This window comes from Pseudorca crassidens, chromosome 3 (genome assembly GCF_039906515.1).
Source record: "Pseudorca crassidens isolate mPseCra1 chromosome 3, mPseCra1.hap1, whole genome shotgun sequence".
Lineage (NCBI taxonomy): Eukaryota > Metazoa > Chordata > Mammalia > Artiodactyla > Delphinidae > Pseudorca > Pseudorca crassidens.
In genome coordinates this window covers 162,923,802-162,939,251 of record NC_090298.1, presented here as the reverse complement: position 1 = coordinate 162,939,251, position 15,450 = coordinate 162,923,802, and the positions used below count along the sequence as shown (strand labels likewise).

Sequence of the window (15,450 nt, the reverse complement as noted above, 5' to 3'; positions counted from 1 at the left end):
TCATCCTGCATCTTCTGTGTTGCCTTTGTTTTGGTTTGGTGCCAGTGTGTTTGTGTATGCATGCTTAAAAGTAAGTCTGAGGGGCTTCCCTGGTGGCTCAGTGGTTGAGAGTCCGCCTGCCGATGCAGGGGACACGGGTTCATGCCCCGGTCCGGGAAGATCCCACATGCTGCGGAGCGGCTGGGCCCGTGAGCCGTGGCCGCTGAGCCTGCGCGTCCGGAGCCTGTGCTCTGCGACGCGAAAGGCCACAGCAGTGAGAGGCCTGCGTACCAAAAAAAAAAAAAAAAAAAGATTTTTCCCAGTAGATAATCCTCAACTCTTCAAATCTGATGCTGCAGGAAGATGCATCTCGCATAACTTGTAGCTTTGCCACAAGATACTGTTAGCCACTGTTTATTAAACTCTTAATGTGTTCCAAATGTTTATCCCTGAAACTCTTATAATAGTCTCATGTTTTCGATTTTATCACCTTGCTATTAGACAAAGATGGGTTTTGAGAGTGAGTGGCAGTTTAATGATCACCCCCATTGGGAAGAGCCCAGATTGAAACCCAGTTCTCCAGAACGTAGGTGTTAAGGTGTGTGCTCTAGTGTGTGGCCAGGGACAGAGCCCTGCACAGAAGGGCTGAGCGATGTGAGCAGATTCCCACTGTCTCCCTTTCGTGAGCAATGTGACAGGTGTCCCGAAGCGGAGCTCCATCTCCTTCTCAGTCAGTTGGGACAAAGTCCCAACCCTTCATCCTTCACCCACTGCTTCCTCCAAGCCCTGCTCGCGCCACCAGGCCTGGCTACTCCTCAAAGGCACTGAGCTTGCTCAGACCTCAGGGCCTTTGGCCAACCATTTCAAATCCTTTGCCTTTTTTTTTCTTTTTTTTTTTTTTTTGCGGTACGCGGGCCTCTCACTGTTGGTGGCCTCTCCCGTTGCGGAGCACAGGCTCCGGATGCGCAGGCTCAGCGGCCATGGCTCACGGGCCCAGCAGCTCCGCAGCATGTGGGATCTTCCCGGACCGGGACACGAACCCATATCCCCTGCATCGGCAGGCGGACTCTCAACCACTGCGCCACCACGGAAGACCCCTTTGCCCATTTTTTAACTGGGGTTTTTCTGTCTCACTGAGTTGCAAGAGGTCTTTGTAGATACTGGATACAAGTTAAATATTTTCTCCCAGTCTGTGGCTCCTTGTGTGCCAGTTACTATTATTGTTGTCACTATTAATTGATTACTGTTATTACTACTCTTATTATTAAGGGGTATGGGCCCAACCCTTAAGGGCCAGGCCCCCATGCTTTCAAGGAGCTTCTGGTTTTGGAGTGCAGGTAACTGATTCAAGGTGGTAACTGCATAAACTTTTTCACTGAGGGCAATAGGTCGCAATCAAGGGACAGCAAAGGTCAGAATTTTTTATTGGAAAGACCTCCGGGCAGAGCAGATGAACGGTTGTCCCCATTCCCCTACTGACCGTGGGCCCTGGAACCTCACACATGCGCACACGCGCGCTCAGAGACCACAGGCTCCTCCCGGCGGTGCCGGCTGCGCGCGCAGCCCCTAGACAGCCCAACCGCCACTTAACGGCCGTCCCCGCCCCGCTGCGCGCTCAAGTTCCCAGAAAGAGGCGGGGCCAGGAGTGCGCACCGCTGCCCATCTTGGGAGCGGGCCATTCCGGGGGCGGGGGAGGCGCGTGCGCAGAGGGCGCAAACAAGAAGGCGGGAAAAGACGGAATGGAGCGGCAGGGAGTACGCTGCGCTTGTTTCCATCGCGCGGGCGGCGGGAGGCGGGCTGACGGGCAGGGAATGGCAGCGATCTTGGGCTTCCCCGACGAACCAGAGCCCTGCCGTTTGTCTCCTGCCATCGCGGCCCCTCCTCGCCCGACTGGGCTCCGATTTCCTGACTGACCTACTGGGCCCTGACTAACCGACTGATTGTGTGACTGACGCACTGACAGCCCAGGCAGGACCGACTTCCACGCATGGCGAGTGGCAGGAGTAGGGTAGAGAGAGACTCAGACATCCACGCGCCTCACCCGTTTTTCTTCTTCTTTTCTCCTACCTCTTTTCCCTCCTTGAAGGCTTTGAGCCGACTCGCACACCAGTTAGCCCAGGCCCCCAGCACCCCATCCGGAGCACCTGTCCTCACCCCGGCCCCTTCAGGTCTCCCCACCTCAGTCCTCCTGTGCTCCAGGCACAGGATCCCCGCGGTCCTCGTGGTGCCCGTCCCAGCACCCCCCGTCTCTTCTGCGGGTCCCCAACATGCCGCATCGGCAGACAGAGGTGCCCAGGGTTGACGGGGCGGGAGCAGGGGGATCTGACTGCTTCTCACCCTCCTTCGACCTCTCAAGCGCTGGCCGTGCTCACAGGTGGACATGCCCCAGACAGAGTGCAAGGACCAGGAGCCACAGCTGTTGGGAGAGAGCCAGGAGCAGCAGCAAGGCGAGGAGAGCCGCGAAGAGGAGTCTGGTCGAGGGCCAGCTAGGTGAGGAAGAACCCGGCCCATCGAGTCCAAACAGACCCCTGAGTCCCTCTCATTCACCCTTTTCTTCCGCAAGACCCTACCAGTGTCTACTCTTGTCGCATTTGTTGCACATACTCGTCCAGCATCTCCCGTGTGCCTGGGATGGAAGTGCTGGGGACACAGCAGTGAGGTGACGTTCTAGGAGAACGTCTATAAACTTGGGAATATGCAGTAGTCAGGGGATGCTAAGTGCTCTGAGGAAAAAAATAGGGAGGGAGTGACAGGTGACCCGTTTATTTATTTATTTTTAAGTTGATAAAATACATTTTGTTTATTCTGATGCAAAGCCAGTCTAAATCAGCTAAGTCTAAATTATAAAATAAGCTTTTAACAACTAGGAAACAACTTTTATATATATATGCATTAGCCAGTCTAAATTAATCCAGCCAAGTATTGCTTTGAAGAGGCCCTTAGATACCTGGAGTTAATTTGAAAATGAAGAAAAAATTGCTTAAGAACATCATATAGCAGTTCCTGTTCAAGAGAGCTGTGTATTGGGGTGGCCAAAAAGTTTGTTCGAGTGTTCCATAAAATGGTCAGAAAAACCCGAACGAACTTTTGGGCCAACCCAGTATGATGCCTGTGAACTCCCCTCCTCCCAAGAGGCTACAGCTACATATGGAAAAATTTCCTCTTATAAAAACCTAAAGGCTGGGTTTCCCTGGTGGCGCAGTGGTTGAGAGTCCGCCTGCCGATACAGGGGACACGGATTCGTGCCCCGGTCTGGGAAGATCCCACATGCCGCGGAGCGGCTGGGCCCGTGAGCCATGGCCGCTGAGCCTGCGCGTCCGGAGCCTGTGCTCCGCAACGGGAGAGGCCACAACAGTGAGAGGCCCGCGTACCGCAAAAAAACAAACAAACAAACAAAAAACCTAAAGGCTGGCTGAGTAATAACTACACATTAGACAAATGAGAAGAAAATCACATCAAAGTGGGTAGGAAAGGCTAGGAAACAATCTCACCATATACCCTACCCCCAGTGCGGTGTCCCACAAGCAGGAGGGAACTCAGACCCTGGAGCTTCTCCCTGAGGACTGAAGGGTTCAAACCCACTCCTCAGGCATTTCAACTTTTTTTGAAGAGGTGAATTGTTGCACCTGAGACCATATGGCCTGCAAAGCAGAAGACTTCCTATCTGGCCCTTTATAGAAGTTTGTAGCCCTCTGGACTAAAAGGCTCCCTCTAGCTGCTGTGTAGAGAATAGATTATTGAGGGCGGGATTGGAAGCAGGGAGGCCAGTGATTAGGCAATTGGAATAATTTATGTGCAAGATGACCCTAACTTGACCCAGGGTGGATCCATGTAGGTGATGAGAAGTGGTCAGATTCTGGATAGATTTAAGAAGATAGAACTAACATAAACTGCTAGGGGATTCGATGTTGGAGTGAGAGAAAGAGTAGTGTCATGGATGACTTTAAAAAGACGTTGTTGTCTTGCACATTTATTCACCAAGTATTTATCAAGGGTCTTCTTTACCCAAACACTGTTTTAGATGCTAGGGATACAATAGTGAACAAATCAGAATTCCTGCTCTCTTGGAGCTGACTTTCTTTCACTTAGTAATACACACTTAGTAATTTACACAATGTACCCCAGTTTATTTATCTACTCGCCTATTGAAGGACATCTTGGTTGCTTCCAAGTTTTAGAATTATGAATAAAGTTGCTATAAACATTCATATGCAGGTTTTGTGTGGATGTAAATTTTCAGCTCCTTTGGGTAAATACCAAGGAGCACAATTGTTAGATCATATGGTAAGAGTATTTTTAGTTTCGTAAGAAACTACCAAAATGTCTTCCGAAGTGGCTGAACCATTTTACGTCCCTGTCTTCAATGAATGAGAGCTCCTGTTTCTCCACATCCTCACCAGCATTTTGTGTTGTCAGTGTCTTGGATTTTCCCCATTCTAACAGGCAGTAGTGGTATCGTTGTGTTGATTTGCAGCTTCTTTACGAAGTATGAAGTTGAACATCTTTTCATATGCTTGTTTGACATCTGTATATCTTTTTTGGTGAGGTATCTGTTCAGACCTTTTGCTTATTTTTAAATTGGATTTTTTGTTTTCTTATTGCTGAGTTTCAAGAGTTTTTTATATATTTTGGGTGTCAGTCCTTTATCTGATTTGTGTTTTGTAAAGATTTGCCCCCAATCCGAGACCTGTCTTTTCATTCTCTTAATGGTGTCTTTTGCAGAGTAGAAGTTTTAAATTTTAATAAAGTCCAACTAACCAATTTTTTCTTTTGATATTGTATCTAAGAAGTCACCACCAAACCCAAAGCCATCTAGATTTTCTCCTATGATATCTTCTAGGAGTTTTATAGTTTTGTATTTTAATTTAGGGATATCTATTTTGAGAAAAATTTTGTGAAACGTACAAGGTCTGTGTCCAACTTTACTTTTTTTGTATGTGGATGTCCAGTTGTTCCAACACCATTTGTTGAAAAGACTCTCCTTTCTCCACTGAATTTTCTTTGTTCCTTTGTCAAAGATAAGTTGACTATATATGTGTGGGTCTATTTCTGGGCTCTCTATTCTGTTCCATTGACCTATTTTCTATTCTTTCACCGGTACCACACTATCTGGATCGCTGCAGCTTTATAGTAAGTCTTGAAATCAAGTAGCATCAGTCTTCCAACTTCATTCTTCTTTAATATTGTGTTGGCTATCCTGGGTCTATTGCCAAGCTGCCTTTCTAAAAGGTAGATAATTTTTTTAAAGATGTGATTTCACTTGGTGGCAAGTGCTGTGAAGAAACAAAACAGAGAAGGAGCAACTAGAGTGACAGGGAGTTTAGAGTAGCTGGAGATCGCTAAGGAGGTCACATGAGGAGGAGCCAGCCAGGAGGTGCCCAGGACTCCAAACATTCCAGGCAGAGGGAGCTGCAAGTAGCAAGTCCCTGAGGCAGGAGCAGGCCGGGTGTGTTCACAAAACAGTGGGAAGGCCAGCATGTCAGTCATTGTGATTGGCAGCAGTGACACCCAGGGTACACTGACAGACATGCTCATACACTCCCAGTGCTTCCATCTGACAGGAAAGGCATATACTGAACAAGTACTGACACGGAGGAGCTCAGGTAGCTAGGAAAATGTTTCCCTTGTGGGCAGGGGAGTGAGTGCCAGAGGGGGACTCAGCACAGGCTAGGTTGCAGGGCATTTTGTCAGCTGTGGACTTGATCCTAAGGATTTTTTTTTTTTTTTTGGTAACAGCTTTATTGAGATATAATTCATATACCATACACTTCACTTACTTAAAATGTACAATTCAATTGTTTTTAGTACATTCACAGAGCTCTGCAACCATTACCACAGTCAACTTTTTAACGTTTTCATTGCCCTGAAATAATCCTTTGACCCCTTAGCCATCACCTCCCAGTCCCTGCATCCTTCCCAGTCCCTGGCAACCACAACTCTACTTTCTGTCTCTACAGATTTGCCTCTGCTGGATATTTCATATAAGTAGAATCATACAATTATGTGGTCCTTTGTGACTGGCTTCTTTCACTGAGCATAATGTGTTCAGGGTTCATCCATGTTGTTGTAACATGTATCAGAACTTCATTCCTCTGTGTGGCTGAATAATATTCTATATTATGGATGTACCACGTTTTATTTATCCATTCGTCAGCTGATGGAAATTTGGGTTGTTTCTGCTCTTTGGCTCTTGTGAGTAATGCTGCTATGAACACCCGTGTACAAGTTTTCATTTCTCTTGGGTAGATACCTAGGTGGGGAATGGCTGGGTCATAGAAGTAACATGCTCAGGTTCCTGTTAAAAAAAGACACCAGCTGCTCTGTGAAGAATAGGTGGGAGGGGGCATGAGTGGACCTGGGAGATAGGTGGGAGGCTTCTTCAGGGGTGGCATCTAGCAGGGCAGATGGAGAGAAGATGAGGGGGTCATTTAGTGAGGCATGAGGAAGGTGATGAGCTGAGGATGTCTCCCAGCTGCAGTGTGCTGGAGCCAGCTCCTGCCCGCAAGAGCCAGTTCTACACATCACTTCCCAACCTGGCACTTAGCAGCTTCATGTCAGTAGCTTGAAATTGGCTATAGTGGGAGTCTCCGCGCCATGGAAACTGGCAGACACTGCAAATCAAGGCTTCCCCTGCCACTCCTGCTCCCCGCTTTCTGGCTTGGGGCAGTTTCCAGCTGGCAGAAGCACAAGTTGTATTTTGCCCTTGTTGAGTCTGAGGTGACCAGAGAAATACACATGAATGCGTCCAAGATAGGGGTTGGACTTTCTGATGCAGAATTTGGGGCGGGGGGGGGCAGGGGCTGGAGATGGTGCTGCTTCAGTGAAGGAGCTCACCTGGGGATAGAATGAGGCTCAGGACAGGGCGCCTGAGGACTGCACCACGCACGAAGCCAGCTTCCTCTTGCCTCCCAGATTCCTCAGTTGTAAACCAGACCGCAGGGCGGAATGGTTTCCAGGTGTGTGCAGTCAATTGGAGACCAGAAAAAAAAAAGAATAATTGAAGTAGTTTGATAACACCTTCCTGCAAATAGTATGTTTAGACTGGGATCTAAGTGGTGAGGAGACACAGACAATTGCGAATCATTGAGAGACTTCGAGGAGTTCCAAAAGAGCTTTGGGCTGAGAAGCAGATGGATTAGGACCAGTGCAAGGACCAGTTAATAGATCCAGCAGCAGACTCTCAGTGACGTGATTAAAATGTGAGCACATTTCAGGCGAGAAGAGCAGAGGGTGAAAGGAATGGGCTCCGCAGCTTCGATTCAAACCTTCCCCCTTCCTGGCTGTACTTCAGCAAAACATCGTTTTGCCCAAGCGCCAAAGATTCTGTTGTGTTCCTCCTTGAATGTTTAATGAGCTTTCCTCCCCTCCTGGGACTGCCGCCTGCGGTGGTCATAAGTGGCTGGCGGATTGTTTACTTGTGTATCTGTTAGAGGCCATGGAGGGAGGGCCCCACCAGCGGGTGGCTCTGGCTCACACGCCTGCCAATCACAGCTTTACCTGGAGCGAACAGATGGTCTCTTCGCTTAAACCCATTTCCTCCGCAGTTCCCGGGCCCCCTGCCAGCCTGAGCTCTTCTCGGGAACTAGGTCCTAATCCTCAAAGCCGAATTAGGTACTCCTTAGAAGGACAGACCGTCATAGATGAGCGGAGGGATGTGTTCACAGCCCCCATCCCGACCCCCTACTGCCCTACCCCGTGCACACGCGGCCTACTGTGTTGAGCTGACTTCCATTCCCTGGCTTCCATCCAGGGTTGGGCAACAGAGGCAGGCCCGGGAATGGGGGGAAGCCGGTGGAGAGGACATGGTGCATTTTGTTTATTAAAGTTAATTGGTGAATGCAGGCCCAGGGAAGCCTATGATTCATTAGCATCCTGATTATATGCAGCTGCTGAGTATTAGAAAAATGAAATGGAAAGGAATAAATCCCCAAAGGAGAGGTTGGGGAAAATCAAGAAGCTCTCTGCAGACATCTGATGCAGGCCTTTGTCCCATAACGAAATGTGAGTGAGCTGAATTCCACTGATTTTTCACCATTTGTGTAGCTGCCACGAAGACCAGTTCCAGCTTTATCCCTTGAACTTGAAAAAGGAGCAACTCTGAACAGTTAGCAGCTCAAGCAGGTTGTGAGCAATTACACAAAAAGAAGCACCTGGTTCTATCATTGATTTTAATTTCAGAATCCTATACTGTTGGGACAACAAAGCAACTTTGGGTGCAAAGTGGCTTAAGAGCAAGAATGTTACATCTGGCTCTGGCTCCAGCAGCAGTTCATTCATTTAGGTATTCGGCAAATAGTTGTGATGCCTTTGGCATGAAGGCAATGCAGCCCCTGCCCAGAGTGTGCATGGCGCCTGGGGGGAGTCTAGTGTACAAACTGGCAGTGTTGTGATTAGAAAGCAAAGGTGAGGTAAGGATGCTCCAAACGTTGCCTCGTGAAGTTGACAGAAAGGAAAAATCGTTTCGGGCAAAGGCTGATGAGTTTGGTGAAATTGTGGAAAGTTTCAAGTTGCTGGGAGTGGAGTCTGAAAAGAGAAGGTGGAGGCCAGGGCCCTGGAAAGCCTTGTGTGCTGTGCTAGGGAATTTACTTGCTTCTGCAGCTGATAGGGGCTCTTGTAGGCTGTGGAGCAGAAGTGGGACATCAGATTGCGGTTATAAGGTCACTAGGGCCCAGGTGAGAATGATAGGCATGGGGTTGTGAATGGTTGGGTGGCGAGGAGGGGATAGATTTGGGAGAAATTAAGGAGGTGGAAATGAAAGGATTCTGTGACAGGATTTGGAAGGACAGAGAGAAGCCAGGCTCCAGGCTGACTGCTAAGTTTCTGGCTTGGGAACCAGGTGGCTTTTGGTGTCATTCAATGAAATGAGGAGGGAGGACAGCATTGGGCTGGTGTGCAGTTTTTTTTGCTGTTGTTTTTTTTGGCCGCACTGCCCTGCATGTGGGATCTTAGTTCCTCGACCAGGGATCCCCTGCATTGGAAGCGCGGAGTCTTTTTTTTTTTTTAATATATTTATTTATTTATGGCTGCATTGGGCTTTCTCTAGTTGCGGCGAGCAGGAGCTACTCTTCATTGCGGTGTGTGGGCTTCTCTTGTTGCGGAGCACGGGCTCTAGGTGCGCGGGCTTCAGTAGTTGTGGCGCATGATCTTAGTTGCTCCATGGCATGTGGGATCTTCCCAGACCAGGGCTCGAACCCGTGTCCCCTGCATTGGCAGGCGGATTCTTAACCACTGCACCACCAGGGAAGTCCTGGAAGCATGAAGTCTTAACCACTGGACCGCCAGGGAAGTCCCTGGTGTGCAAATTTAGAGGAGTTTGAAATGCCTCTGGGACAGCCAAGTGGAATGGGCCTGGGGATAGTCAGGTACCTTGTTGGGAGCTCAGAAGTTTGGGAGAAGGCTTCCCTGGTGGCGCAGTGGTTAAGAATCCGCCTGCCAATGTAGGGGACACAGGTTCGAGCCCTGGTCCGGAAGATCCCACACGCCGCAGAGCAATTAAGCCCGTGTGCCACAACTACTGAGCCTGCGCTCTACAGCCCGCAAGCCACAACTACTGAAGCCGGCATGCCAGAACTACTGAAGCCCATGCATCTAGAGCCTGTGCTCCGCAACAAGAGAAGCCACCACAGCGAGAAGCCTGCGCAATGCAACGAAGATTAGCCCCCGCTCACCGCAATTAGAGAAAGCCCACGTGCAGCAAAGAAGACCCAACACAGCCAAAAATAAAATAAAATAAATAAATTTATTTAAAAAAAAAGAAGAAGTTTGGGAGACATGAAAGCATGGATGGTAATGAAAACCCTTGCTAGTCATTCATTCTTTTATTTGATGCACTTTTATTATTCTTCCCATGAGAGGTAGGTACCGGGGACAGCAAAACATTTTTAACAAGAATGCCCAGGGAGACCTTAGTTGGTCTGTTGTTTTCTAGCTGACATGAGGCTTTGCTATAAAATGTCTGCCTTAATCAGAGGCACGATTTCTCATCTTGACAAATGCACTGAACACAAGTGTCTGGCTTTGGAGGCAGATGAACTTGCATGCTTTGTGTGAAGCCAGAGGAGGGAGGACTAGATCAGTATCCTTCACTCATTCAGCAAACAGTGGAGGACTTACTATGTGCTGGATGCTGGGAATGCAGAGATAAATGGGGAGATAAGGGTGTGAACAGTGACAAGCATAGGTCATAGGCGGCTTTGAGATGCCGTGGTCTGGGCTAGGTCTCACAGTCAGAGAGCAAATGCAAAGGCCCAGGGGCAAGGAAACTTCTGGTAAGGAATACACGAGGACAAGGACACAGCCAGCGTCTCAGGCCTGAGGACTTTTGTGTCAGTGAGAGCCTGGCTCTCATGCACCCAGGTTTCACTGTGCTTGCATCCTGGGCCAAAATGAAGAGCTCAGGCAGTCGGGGAGAAGTCAAAAAAATAGTTGTATGGAGGAAGCATCCAAAAATCAAGACGTGTTTTTCTAAGTAGCTGTGCCTGCCTTGCAGTCATGGCTGACTTTATGGTTGTGTGTGAATTGGTGTGTTGAGGAACTGCTGTGTTGGCACCTCTAAGTCAGCCATTCAGAGCTGGAAGCACCTCAGGGGGCGAGGAGGAAACAGAACTTTGGGGGAAGCAGGACACAGGCTGGGGGTCAGGCCAACTGGGCGCCACACCCAGCTCTGCACGGACTGGCTGGTGATCCTGAGAAAGTGACACAACCACGCTGAGCCTGTGTCCTCAGATATGAGGTAAAGATGATGGGGATAGACCCCAAAGCGTGGTTGTGAGGATGCAGCAAGATGAGGCATGTAGTTTAGCATGGTGCATGGCAGATAAAGCAAAGAAATGGCCAAAAAAAAAAAAAAAAAGCAACTTACCTTAAACATTTTAGCTTAATTTAAAACACCAATGGGTCTGCTGATCAGATTGCAACATTTTTCTTTTTTTTGCATAAACCTCATTCATAATGCATTACCCACAATTTCCACTTTTGTGTTTTTATAGCGGAGCAAAAACTTACAGGACTTGACAAAGCGATCTGTATGCAGAATCCTAGATTTTTACGTTCTTGGTCCCAATATATAGCTGTCTCCCCCACACTTGATTTAATAGTTATGTTTTATTAGGGTCACCTTTATTCATTCCATTTAGCTTTATTAGACACCTGTCCCTTTTTCACATGTCACTAGCTAACACGATATTTAATGAATTGCATAATTATAGCCGTGTACAGTGTGGGACAAACATAACTAACTCTTGAGGGGTATTTTTTAAATTTTTATTTTTTAACATAACTACCTCTTTTTTTTTAATTTTATTTATTTATTTTTGGCTGTGTTGGGTCTTCGCTACTGCGCGCAGGCTTTCTCTAGTTGCGGTGAATGGGGGCTACTCTTCGTTGCAGTGCACGGGCTTCTCATTGAGGTGGCTTCTCATTGCAGAGCAGGGGCTCTAGGCGTGCGGGCTTCAGTAGTTGTGGCACGCAGGCTCAGTAGTTGTGGCTCACGCACAGGCTCAGTAATTGTGGCACACGGGCTTAGTTGCTCCACGGCATGTGGGATCTTCCCCCACCAGGGCTCGAACCCGTGTCCCCTGCATTGGCAGGCAGATTCTTAACCACTGCGCCACCAGGGAAGCCCCCCATAACTACCTCTTGACAGGCCACCTTACCTGATGGGAGCAGAGACACGCAGGTACACTAGCCCCAGGTGGTCTGCATGCTCCTATGAGCATCACTAAGTAGGTTTAGAAAGGGATGGAAAGGGATTCAGCAGGCTGGTGACAGGAAGATCATCTAAGAAAGCATCTAAACTATTTTTAACATTATTGATGCTCATTTCAAAGCAGCAAGTTGGTGTAATAAAACGACTGTGGGCTTTGCAGTCAGGCAGATCTTCTTGTTCGGGAACCTTGGGCAGATTTTGTTTGTGCTCCTGGGTCTGTTTTCACAGTTATAAGATGGGATGCCATCCCTGCCTCTCAGGGGTGGGGTGGGGGTGTATGTGTGAATGAAATAAAAAGTGTCACCCACGAGAGACACACAACACAGGTTCTCCTCCCACCACAGAGCTAATTCAGATCAGCCACTGTCAACAGAGTTTGGCACTGATCTCAGTTTCCTATACTTTCAGAAGTCAGGTTTCTAGCCCCTCTAGTGCCACCTCCAGTGCCAACCGCCAGCTGATGATGCTGGAAGGGAAGTCAGGACCCTACTTCTCCTCTCTGGACTCGAGCATCGACATCCTGAAGAAGAGGGCCCAGGAGTTGATCGAAAATATCAACGAGAGCAGGCAGAAGGACCATGCCCTCATGACCAACTTCAGAGACAGCCTCAGGATCAAGGTGACGGATTTCCCCCTACATACTGCCAAGCCCCAGTGAAAGGGGAGGGGGTTCTTTATGTAAAAAGTGAAAGGGGAGGGAATGAACCACAGTTATGTTCCCAGCATGGTGCTAGGCAATTTGCATGCAGTACCTCATTTCACCCTTACAACAATCCTGCAAAGAGATTGGACCCATTTTGTAGATGGGAAAAGTAAGGTTTGGAAATAATTTGCCTAAGTGAGAGAACCAGGATAAGAAGCCAGGGTTCATCTGCACCCACAGCCCAGGCCCTTACTTCATGCCAGGACTAATGGCTGTGGCAGGAGGGCATTGAGGCATAACCTGCATTGTCACACCCATTTGTCCTCCAGAAGTTGAATGATTTGTGACAGGAGAGTGGAGGTCCCTGGACATGGCTGGGGCTTATGTCTAACAAAGCCTGATGTTATGTTCAGGTCTGGTGTTAATGGTTGTCCCCACCGATGCTTCTTCAGAACGCGTAATGGGTCCTGTGAGCTGGACAGCTTGTGGATTCCACGTCATCTCTCAATGACAGGCTGACTTTTTTCCCTGCCCCCCACCATCCCTACCTACCTTGTACATAGAAAATTTAGAGAGTAGAGAAAAATATAACATAGCAGAAAAAATATAAAAACACCCTGATACCACCACCCAGAAGCCACTTTGTTGCACGTTTTCTTCCAGTCTCTGTTCTATGTACTTTCCTCCTAACCTGGTTGAGCTTATACTATATACATACTTTTGCAACTTGTTTTTTTAAAATATTTATTTTATTTTATTTATTTATTTTCCTTTTTTTTTTTTTGGCTGCTTTGGGTCTTAGTCACGGCACACGGGATCTTTGCTGAGGCACGCGGGATCTTTTTCCTTACGGCACGCGGTCTGCTCAGGTTTCTCTCTAGTTGCGGCGCGCAGTCTTCTCTCTAGCTGTGGTGTGAGGGTTTTCCTCTCTCTAGTTGTGGTGTGTGGGCTCTGCGGCACACAGGCTCTCTAGTTGAGGTGTGGGAGCTCAATAGTTGTGGCACGCGGGCTTAGTTGCCGCACGGCATGTGGGATCTTAGTTCCCCGCCCGACCAGGGATTGGGTCCGCGTCCCCTGCACTGGAAGGCGGATTCTTTACCACTGGACCACCGGGGAATTCTCGCACCTTGCTTTTTAAAAAGAAAAACTTAACATATAGGCAATTTCACCTCCAGTCACAGGAGTTGTTTTTACCACTTTTATAAGATAAATTGCAGAAATCTTAAAGAGCCAGCTAGAACAAATGTCTTGTGATGCCTCTTGTTTGACTTTCCAAGAACATCTTATTCTTTCAAAGGTTTCAGACCTGACAGAGAAGCTAGAGGAGAGGATGTATCAGATTTATAATCACCACAACAAGATCATTCAGGAAAAGCTCCAAGAGTTCACCCAAAAAATGGCAAAAATCAGTCACCTGGAAACAGAGCTCAAAGAAGTGTGCCACAGTGTGGAGACCATGTACAAAGACCTGTGCGGCCAGCCTGAGGTAGGACTGAACTCACGCATGCACATGGGTGCCGCCAGAGGAACGAGAGTTGTAGCAGCTAAGGTGAAAGTAAATGTCAACAGAGAACAAGGACATTAGCACCACCGGGCCCTAAACCCCACAGGGGCCACTATTACTGCAAAAGCCCTGGGGCTCTTGCCATTCCACTTGTGGCGCCGTGCTCCCCTGTAATGTGGGGAGTCCGAACTGAGAAGCTGGACCGTTATTTCCCACACTGTGCGTCAGCTCTGTGGTGACAGAAAGGACAAAGTCCCCTCTGCCCTCAGCCCTGAGCCCTGGCAGTGCCTAACCGGGTTTATTTATTACAGCCGAGCCCAAAACTCAGGCATGGGTCACTCTGGGGCGGGGGAAATCCCCACCAGGTCCCAGCGCGCTTCACAGCCCCGACACATGTTCCTTTCTCCTGTGACTGAAATAACTTCTCGGTGGTTACAAGTAACTGTGGTCCAACACTGTGGGCTCAGACACGCAGACTCTTTATTATTCTCTCTTTCCCCCTCATTCTGCTCCAACGTCCAGCATAAGGCACTTACCCTAAGATGGGAGGGTCAGAGGGCGCAGAGTAAACTCTTGCTGTGTGGAGGGGGTAGTTTGCGTAGTCAGACACCAGGTGGGTCTCACAAGTTGCTTCCATGTCACTCTCCTTCCCTCTCCCTGCTCCCCTGTCAAAGGGAGCTTCTGTTCCAAGGTGAGTGGAGTCTGTTCCCATCCACAGTTAAAACTGGATTGAGAAACTCAGTACAGACAGTCCCATCTTCTTTTTAAGGAACACATTTGAATGACTTCAAAAGGGAAATTTTGATATTTAAAAATCAGCGTCTCTCACTTCCCACCAGAAGAAATGGCTCCATCTGCCACCTCCCTGACTAAGCTCAGAGCGCAGTATCTCCCTGGGAAGGGGTTTGGTACCATCCGGGCTCGCAGGTGAAGTGGGTTCACTTGCTGGCTGTGAACGCCTGGATCCCTGTGATTGCCCTTCCGAGGATCAGAGCATGGATGTCATGAGTGCCTGGGCAAGACAAATGCAGAGTTGGTTTGGAGTCTTAACAGCTTACAACTTCCCTTTAAAGTCAATCTTCATGTCTCCCCACAGGCTACTACTTTGGAAGAAGAACAGACCCACAAAGACAGCGAATGCTGACAGCTGCCAGGAGAGCCCCCTTAGTGGCAGCCACCAAGGGAAGGCTCAGAGGCCACCATTCTGGCCATGCCGAGAAAATTGTTTTTCAGAGTTCTGTAATGCATCTTGGCAAAAACCGACTGACCAACCAACCCAAAGCTCCTTGTGCCAGGCCCAAAACTGCAGCGAGTCCAGCCCCCACCATGGGCCAATCTTTGGTGCTCCCCGATTCACCCGACCCCAACCACACACGGTTGATTAAACATTTGATTTTCAACCCAGCCATGCTTTCTTCCCACAGAGGTGGAAAGAGCTGATGAGCTCTGCAGAAATGGATCAGGCCCTTTCTCACTCACAGGAGGAATGGGAAAGCAAACATCAGACAGTTAGTTGCCTGTCCCAGATGATCCCCCATCCTAGAGCCACCGCCCCACGCCCCACATTCCACATCCCATCCCACATCCACATGTCTAAGTAATACTTTACAGCCCGCA

General features: G+C 48.6%; 2 protein-coding genes across 6 annotated transcripts in view; one reads left to right on the top strand and one right to left on the bottom strand.

Moving 5' to 3' along the window:
• Nucleotides 1–1,672: 1,672 nt before the first annotated feature.
• SYCE2 (synaptonemal complex central element protein 2) lies at nt 1,673–15,233 on the top strand. Of its 5 annotated transcripts, XM_067733483.1 has the most exons (5): nt 1,697–1,733; nt 2,336–2,469; nt 12,095–12,305; nt 13,627–13,815; nt 14,930–15,233. In XM_067733483.1, the coding sequence occupies exons 1-5, from the start codon at nt 1,719–1,721 to the stop codon at nt 14,975–14,977; spliced, it is 597 nt and encodes a 198-aa protein (XP_067589584.1). In that variant the 5' UTR covers nt 1,697–1,718; the 3' UTR covers nt 14,978–15,233. The 5 variants fall into 5 exon arrangements, with proteins under 5 accessions (XP_067589583.1, XP_067589582.1, XP_067589584.1 ...); XM_067733482.1 differs by lacking the exon at nt 14,930–15,233 and having other exon boundaries at nt 1,673–1,733; nt 2,354–2,469; nt 12,098–12,305; nt 13,627–14,044; XM_067733481.1 differs by lacking the exon at nt 14,930–15,233 and having other exon boundaries at nt 1,673–1,733; nt 2,354–2,469; nt 13,627–14,039.
• Nucleotides 14,297–15,450, bottom strand: part of GCDH (glutaryl-CoA dehydrogenase) — a 15,539-nt gene continuing 14,385 nt past the window's right edge. Inside the window, exon 12 of the mRNA XM_067733476.1 lies at nt 14,297–14,845. Within this exon, the coding sequence (XP_067589577.1) occupies nt 14,772–14,845 (74 nt within the window). The 3' untranslated portion in view covers nt 14,297–14,771. The remainder of the gene's footprint in view (nt 14,846–15,450) is intronic.

What these genes read in the sequence shown, in the direction of transcription:
- SYCE2 (XM_067733479.1), top strand. An exon ending in TCTGGTCGAGGGCCAGCTAG is followed by an intron (nt 2,470 to 12,094) that starts GTGAGGAAGAAC and finishes CTATACTTTCAG; the next exon opens with AAGTCAGGTTTCTAGCCCCT. An exon ending in GAGACAGCCTCAGGATCAAG is followed by an intron (nt 12,306 to 13,626) that starts GTGACGGATTTC and finishes ATTCTTTCAAAG; the next exon opens with GTTTCAGACCTGACAGAGAA.